This window comes from Molossus molossus, unplaced genomic scaffold (assembly GCF_014108415.1).
Source record: "Molossus molossus isolate mMolMol1 unplaced genomic scaffold, mMolMol1.p scaffold_m16_p_12, whole genome shotgun sequence".
NCBI classification, from domain to species: Eukaryota; Metazoa; Chordata; class Mammalia; order Chiroptera; family Molossidae; genus Molossus; species Molossus molossus.
The window spans coordinates 57,419,770-57,428,694 of NW_023425347.1; the positions used below are offsets into that span (position 1 = coordinate 57,419,770).

General features: G+C 37.4%; 1 protein-coding gene across 1 annotated transcript; it reads right to left on the bottom strand.

The window, feature by feature from the left end:
- Window positions 1–218: 218 nt before the first annotated feature.
- Window positions 219–4,992, bottom strand: L1TD1 (LINE1 type transposase domain containing 1). Its single transcript, XM_036256791.1, has 3 exons — window positions 4,045–4,992; window positions 1,352–1,601; window positions 219–1,306 (listed from the first exon to the last, which is right to left on the bottom strand). Exons 1-3 carry the CDS (start codon window positions 4,990–4,992, stop codon window positions 219–221), a joined length of 2,286 nt encoding a protein of 761 aa, XP_036112684.1.
- Between the last annotated feature and the right edge of the window lie 3,933 nt (window positions 4,993–8,925).

Consider the following 8,925-nt stretch of genomic DNA (forward strand, 5'->3'; position numbering starts at 1 on the left):
ATGTAAAATTTAATAAACAGTAAGCAAATGCATACTAAATGGAAAAAAGTTTAATAAGACTTAAAACTCACATTACAGTAAATAATAAAATTCAAATAGCCTTCTCTTGAACATTCTTCTTGGATAACATTGTGGCGTTTTATTTTCTAGTTTTCCTTGTTGATTTCTGGTGCAGGAAGAAAATATATATTGTATGTGCTTACACTCACCCTGGATTGCTAAAGTATATTCTTCAGTAATTCTTTCAAAGAGGGCACACAAGAAATAAACTTTCTGAATTCTTGAATATCAAAAAATATCTTTGTTTTACCCTCAAAATCAAATGCCAATTTGGCTGGATATAGGATTCTAGGTTTAAAGCCTTTTGCCTGCAGAACTGTTATGAGACCGCCCCATTGACTTCTAGCATCCAAAGTATTCAATGATAAGTCTGCTGTCAATCTGATTCTTGTTCCTCTATAGGTTATCTCTTTTTTCTCTCTGGAAGCATTTAAGATTTTTTCTTTATCACTACAATTCCCCAATTTCACCAAGATGTGTCTAGGAGTGAGTCTCTTTTCATCAATTTTACTGGGTACTCTATAGGCACTGACAATCTCAAGGCCTGAATTTTTCCTTAGCTCTGGAAAGTTTTCTTCAATTATTTCCTTAACTATTTCTTCTGCTCCATTCTCTTTATTATGTTTTTCTGGAATTCCTATCAAACGGATGTTTGAGCTTCTGGATCTGTCCTCTTTGTCTCTTATTCTTTCTTTAACTATCACCTGCTTGGCCATTTGCAGTGTATCCTTAGACAGTTCTTCAATTCGATCTTCGAGATTGTTGATTCTCTCTTCAAGTATGTCTACTCTGTCACTCAGAGTAGCTAAGACTAGTGGTTTATTTCCAGGACGGTAATTTTTAATATTCCCAATCTCCTTTTGTATCTCACTGAAGAAACTAATTACACTTTTTCTAAAGTTCTCTTCTGTTTCTTGTACTAAGTCTGTTTGTTCAGACATTTCTACTTCAGAGTCCTTTCCTTCCTCTACTGTTAAAAACACTTCCAATTCACATTCTGAGCTTTCTTCCTCCTCTTGCTCGGAATCTTCTACCTCTTTAGTCAAAATATTCTTCAACTCATCACTGGCTATTTCATCTCCATGTTTTGTATTCCTCATAGTACAACTCTGAAAGGTTGAGTGCCGTTTCTTACATAATACTGAGGTCTCTTCCTCCTCCAGGTCCGAGGCCTCTTCACTCTCCTCCTCTAGCTCTGAGGCCTCTTCTCCCTCCTCCAACTCTAAAGTCTCTTTTTCTTCATCCTCTAGCTCTGAGGATTCTTCACTCTCTAGCTCTGAGGCTTCTTCACTCTCCTCTAGCTCTGAGGTCTCTTCTCCCTCCTCCAACTCTAAAGTCTCTTTTTCTTCCTCCTCTAGCTCTAAGCCTTCTTTCTCCTCAAGGGCTTCTTTTTCCTTCCACCCTGAAGCCTTTTCCTCGTGAATCTCTAAGTTTTTTACCTCCTCTGGCTCAGCAACATTTACCTCTTTAATCAATAGGAAGCTCAAGCCACCACTGTCCACTTCCGCAGCTCCGTGCTTGGAGGTTATTAGAGTCTTATCCTAAAAGTTAAAAAAAGTTATTTCTTTAAATCATGTGTCTTTTAAATGAATAAATTTAATATGACTGCTATTTTGACAATCAGCAAATATCTAGAAATTGTTTAAATGACTTGTTTATTTTTAATATTTTATTTAAAATTATTTTTATTAATTTGTTTTTATTACAGATGTCCCTCCCCCCAAATGACTTGTTCTAAGGCTCGGGTCCCCAAAACACACCAAGTTTTCCTATGGTCATCCTATCACACCTGTAATTTCTTGTGTAGTACTTGCAACAAATATCCATGAGGTTATGTATACCCTGTTCCTTTTATATTCCTTAGAATTTTATGCACAATTCTCAATAATAATGACTTGTATTAGTAAATTGTGTTTTTCATATTCAGGGATAGTAACGAGACCTTGTTATCTAACTTTAGGAAGATTACAAAACAAAACCAAAAAAAATCTGACATTTACCTTTCCCTCAAAGACACACAAGTTTTAAAGACTCCACTTGCAGTTCAAACTGTAGTCATATTAATTAAAAGGAAATCATTTTGGATATAACAGGCTCAATTCAAGTCTGATTTGTTCAAATTCAGTTGCCACACTTGTTATCAGTATCTCAATTTCCCATCTAAAACAGGATCTAATCATAGCACTAACTCAGTTTGTTGTAAGGGTTAAAAAGGCAATCTAGGTGTAAGATAGTGGTCCAGTTTTACTCTTGCATTAGACTCTCCAGGTTTTCTTACCACCTACTAAAGATTATCCTTCAACCACTGTCAATTCTTGGCTTGTTTCATAAATTAATTGACCATATATGTGTGAGTTTATTTCTGTTCCATTAATCTGTGTGTTTGACAAGTCTGCAATGCAAATGTTGGCTCAATATTTCTTAAAACCCTCTGCTTGTCCATGAGTTTTTCATTCACTGCTCCCTCTATTAGGAGAGCCTTTCCCTTGTTTATGACCCATTGATTCCTATTTGTTTAACTCTCTGGGGAACAGCTAATTTCTGAGCTTAAATGTTTATTCTTAAGTAAAGAAGATTTTCATTTTGCAGAGGTTGCACTTCAGAATGTTAAGAGTACAGAGGAACTAGGTGTTCTTTTGAAAACCTGTCTAAAATATTGGCTTAATAATATAGACCTCTGAAAACACAAATAATTAAAAAGATATTCCATGCTCAAAAATGGGAAGAATTAACATTGTTAAAATGTCCAATCTCAAATATCCAAAGCAATCTTGGGGGTTGGGGGGGAATGCAGGAGGCATCATACTTCCTGATTTTAAAGTGTATTATAAAGGTATAATAATCAAAACAGTATGGAATTGACAAAAACAGATTAATGAAACAGAAAAAAACTCACATATATGGTCAATTAATTTATGAAACACCAAGAATCTACAACTGGTGAAGGATAGTCTTTAATAAGTGGTGAAAAAAAATGGATAGTCTAATGCAAGAGTAAAACTCGACCACTATCTTATACACCATACACAACACTCAAATGGAAAAAAAAGACTATATATATATATTCACATATTTATGGAGAAAAACAAAAATAGAAGAGAATCCCTACAGGATACTGTTTAAGACTGAGATTATAAAAATATTCAGAAAATAAACTGAAGTGTTTTTAATCAATCAGGTACAAGGGAACATACTCTAATATGATGTAAGAAACAAAAATCTTTATAATACACTGGAATAGATAAAGTTAGATATTAACATTAATAACAACATGGTAAGCTTTAGTAATAGTTTCATTTGCATTTTCCCAATTGCTAAATAAGAGAACTTAGCAGAACTACTTTCAACATTAAAAATGGAAATTAATTATTTATACTTGATATTTCTGTTATTTTTATTGCATGAGGGCTTTTAGTTTAATTCTTTTGATTCTTTGGTTCTATTTTTCCTTTTTAATTATTTAAAATCTATTGTTCTGGTTTTATCTTTAGATATTTAACATATAGCCTGTCTGGTGTGGTTCAATGGTTGAGCTTCGAACCATGCACCAAGGTCACCAGTCTAATTCCCAGTCAGAGCACATGCCCAGGTTGTGGGCCCAATGCCCAGTGGGGGGCATGCAGGAGGCAGCCAATCAATGTTCTCTCTCATCAATGTTTCTCTCTCCCTCTCCCTTCTCTCTCTGAAATCAGTAAAGAAAAAAAATGTAGCCCTGGCTAGTATGGCTCAGCAGTAGAGCATTGGCGTGCAGATCAATGAGTCTCAGATTTGATTCCAGCCAAGGGCCCGGCCCATACCTTGGTTGCAGTTTGTCTCCAGCCTCTTTTGGGGCCTTGTGTGTGGCAACCAGTAAATGCATCTCTCTCACACCAATGTTTCTCTCTCTCTTCCTCCTGCTCTATCTGAAAATAAATGCAAAAATGTCCTTGGATGAGGGGGGAAAAAAAGACCAACTACATAAGCTTTACAGATTTGTATGCTTACCACTTTTTCTTGAATTCCATATCTTCTTCCTTTCTTTATTTTTTCATTTTCTGGGAGTACACCTTTCAGTAAACCTTTCATAAAAGATTTTTGGCTGGTAAATTTGCTGAGGCTTTGCATGTCTGAAAAGGTCCTGATTTCACCATCACATTTAAACGCTAACTTAACTTGACATAAAAGTTTTGGTTCAAAATCATTTTCCCTCAGAATCTTGAAGACATTACTCCATTGTTTACTAACATCAAGTGTTGCTGATGAAAAGTCTGCTGTCAATGTGAGTACTGCTCCCTCATCTTCTTCAGAGGCTTTTAAAATTTTCTCTTTATTTTTGAAGTTCTGGGGGATGTTTTCTTCTCTCATTTCTTTGACTAGTATCTCCTCTCCATGCTCTCGGCCCTCTCTAACTTCTGTATGAACGTTGCAATTTCGACCTGTGTCATCTATATTACCTATGGATTCTTCCATATTTTCCATGACTTTGTGATTTTGTGATTCATTTGGGGGCAATTCCTTACCTTCTTTAACTTTGTCTGATTTGCTACCACATTCAGCTATTTTTTTTCTTTTAAAGGTCAAATTTTCAATATCTTCAACATAGTTTTCTTCTATTTTCTCTACCAATCCTGTTTTTATTGACGTGGTATCTTTTATTTGCTGCCACTCTTTCCTGGTACTGGAGTTTCTAGGATTTTCCATTTCAGGTATTGTACTTGCTACTCCTAAAATTTCCTTTAGATCACTTTTAAGAGATTCTCTTATCTCTTCAACCATTAAATCCAGATTTTCCATCAAGACTTTAAACTTCTTCATAATAACTGTTGACATGTCTTTGTATTTTAAATCCAACAACTGAGTGATCTCAGTTTCTATCAACTGAATTATTTCCATTTGGAAACTATTTTTTTGTTTCTTTGCTAGTCTAGGAATTTCTGATTGTACACTGGACATGGTGAATATGTTGTCAGAACTAGATTGTTTTCTTTTTCTGAAGATTAATTTTTGTTATTGCAGACCTGCTGGACTCTCCAAAACTCAAAAATCTTTTTAAAAAGTCATCTGAAATATAAAAAGGTAAGCTTGGTTATTAACTATGTATGTGTACTCAATAACAAATTAATAAAAGGGCCACTAACAAGATGGATATATGTACAGTAAAATAAACAAAATCAAAATTCAAAATTCATACAACTTGATCATTAAAAACCCCTATGAAGTAAAGACTTGAATGTTATAAATCAACCAAACAGTAGATTAAAAAAGGCCAGCCCTGGCCAGTTTTGCTCAGTGGTTAGAGCGTCGGCCTGCGGTCTGGAGAGACCCGGGTTCGGTTCCGCTAAGGGCACGTACTGTTGCAGTTTGTCCCCGGCCCTGGTTGGTCGTGCGGGTGGCAGCCACTCGATGTGTCCCTTCGCGTCGATGTTTCTCTCTCTCTCTCTCCCTTCCTCTCGCTCCCTCCCACTCTATCTGTACAAAAAATGGAAAAATATCCTCGGGTGAGGATAAAAATAAATGAATAAATAATAATAATAAAAAAAAAGGCCATATTTTTTCTTAAGGAAATTATTTAGGTTGTTCATTTTTATGTTTAATCACCCCACTATACTGCATTAGTGCCTAACCTTGAAAAAGAGACCACCTTCATTTACTTTATTATTTAGGTTGACAGGGATGAGAAAGTGGGAAAGCATAATACACATACTTTGGACAAAAGCTGAGATCCCAATTCCTGAATCTCTGCAAAGCCTTGAAGGTAATCAAGTTTTACCAGTTGAGTTTACTGTTGAAGTACTGACGATTATACCATCTGCTGATTCATCATGGCTGTCAAGACCCAAAATGCTTGAATTGGCAGGTTTACAACGAAAAATGATATGCCTTTATGAGGGCTCAGTGAATTATAGGAAGAAAAGTAGGGTAAATAACTGAAACTGTAGCTGTTATTAAAACAAATAGATGAGAAAGGAAATGAACTAGGAAGGACTGACTGTGGCTTTGAAGAACAGAACCAGAAAACCTCACAAGCAGCCAATGGAGGGAGGATAATAAAAACACATGACATGGTAATAGAAAACCTCCCTGTACTTGAGTCATATGATAAAAAATATTTATCAAACCTGGTACAAGGTTAATAAAAGATATACATCTACATATATCCTGGCAAAACTTCTGAATGCAGACATGAATCTTACAAAATCTCAGATATCAGCATATTCCTTGAGCACAGACTACATGCTAGTTACTGTACTAAAGGCTGAAGAAAAAAATGTTGAGCAAAAACACCTGAAACCTACCCTCAGGGGGTTAACATCTAGGGAGAAACAAATATCAAAGTGCAAATGTGCCAACTTAAGAAGTAAGGGTCAAGAGTTATTGAGTGCCTATACTATGCACCCATGTGCTCAAGGAGATCCAGGATGGCTTCTCTGGGGAAGTGGCTCAAATTGGATCTGAGAAATGAGCAGCCATTAGTTATTTAGCAAAGAATGGAAGGAAGTACATTCTAGGCAGAGGAGAAACACTATGTGCTAGGCTGGAGCAAGCATCTGCTGAAAGATATAGAAGGAGGGAGAAAATGGGAGGACTTTGGCATATTTGCCTTCCCTACTAAATGAATGATGATTCCTTCTATATACCAAACAGCAAAGACCAAAAAAGAACCAGGTTTTAAAGGAAAAGCACAGCCCTGGCCAGTTTGGCTTAGTGGTTAGAGCGCTGGCCTGCGGACCAGAGTCCCAGGTTCGGTTCCCGCTAGGGGCACATACAAAAAAACAAAAAGAGGAAAGCACAAATTTTGTTTGATATATAGTTTGAAGTGCTTTTGAGATATTTAAAGAATGGGATAAATGGGTCTAGAGCACAAGCTAGTTTCAGTTCTGCCGATATATATTTGTGAACCATCTATTTATATGTAGTTGATTTTATAGCTAACAAACATTCCAGAAAGAAAAAAAAATCAAATTAACATGAGACTCATGAAAATGAGAGGACAAGCCACAGAGAGAAAATATGTGCAAAAGACGCATGATAAATAACTATTACTCAAAATATACAACGAACTCTTAAAACTCAACAAGAAAATGAACAACCTGATTTAAAGATGAGCAAAAGACCTGAACAGACACTCCAACATAGGAAGTATGTAAAAAAAATGCCCCAGCCCCAGCCGGTTTGGCTCAGTCATTAGAGCCAGAGTCCCGGGTTCAACTCCAGCCAAGAGCATGTACCTCAGTTGTGGTTCGTGTCATGCGCAACCAATCGATGTATCTCTCTCACATCATGTTTCTCTCTCATTCTCCCTCCCACTCTATCTGATAAATGGAAAAATACCCTTGGGTGAGGATTTAAAAATAAATAAAGCTGAATGAGGAGTAACAAAAACCTAGATAATTTTTTAAAAAAATAAATAAATAAAACAATGCTCCACATGTCACCAGGGAAATGCAAATAAGCAATGAAATGCCCCTACAACCTATTAGAATGGCCAAAAAACAAAACATTCACAACACCAGATACTGGTGAGGATGTGGAGCAACAGGAACACTCAATCATTGCTGGTGGAAATGCAAAATGGGGCACAACTTTGGAAGACACTTTGGCAGTTTTCTTGCAAAACTGAACATGCTCTTACCATACAACCCAGCAACCACGCTCCTTGATATTTTTCCAAAGAAATTGAAAACTTATATCCATACAAAAACCTATACACTAATGTTTATAGTAGCTTTATTCATAATTGCTCCAACTTGGAAGCAACCAAGATATCCTTAAGAAGGTGAATGGATAAACTGTGTTATATCCAATGCAGTATTATTCAGCACTAAGAAGAAATGAGGTATCAATTCTTGAAATAATAGGAAGGGCCCCAAAATGCATATTACCAAGTGAAAGAAGCCAGTCTGAAAAAGCTACATACTGTATTATTTCAACTATACGACACTCTGGAAAAGACAAAACTATGGAGACATTGCCCTTTGCACTAAGATGGCACAGAAAGCGAAGGAAGACCCTGTCCCTCCCAAAGCCAGAGCCAAAGCAAAGGCTTTGAAGGCAAAGAAAGCAGTGCTGAGAGGTGTCCACAGACACAGAAAAGATCCACACATCACTCACCACTTTCCGAAGGCCAAAGACGCTGCTACTCTGAAGGCAGCCTAAATATATTCCAAGAGCACCCCCAGGAGAAACAAGCTTGGCCACTATGTCGTCAAGTTCCCCCTGATGGAATCAGCTCTGAAGATAGAAGACAATACGCTTATGTTCACTGTGAATGTCCAGGACATTAAGCACCAGATGTAACAGGCTGAGGAAGCTCCAGGACATGACGTGGTCAAGGTCAACACCCTGATCAGGCCTGATGGAGAGAAGGTGTATGTTCGACTGGCTCCTGACTATGATGCTTTGAATGTCACCAAAAAAGCCGAGACCATCTAAACTGAGTCCAGCTGGCCAATTCCAAACATAAAATAGTTTGAAGGGACATTTGTAATACTTTCAACAATAAATCTATAAAAAATATATATATATTTTTTTGTTCAGATAGAGTGCGGGGGGGAGGGGGGGGAGAGAAACATCAACGTGAAAGGGACACACTGAGTGGCTGCCACCCGCTCGACCCAACCAGGGCCGGGGACAAACTGCAACCGAGGTACGTGCCCTTAGCGGGAACCGTACTCGGGTCTCTCTGGACTGCAGGCCGACGCTCTAACCGCTGAGCCAAACTGGCCAGGGCAAATATATAAAAATTTTAAAATAAAATAAAATTTTCACTTTAGCCCTGGTAGGTGGGCTCAGGTGCTTGGAGCATTGTCCCATACACCAAAGGTGGTGGGTTCAATTCCTGGTCGGGGTGTGAGCGAGAGGCAGTAGATCAATGTTTCTCTCTCA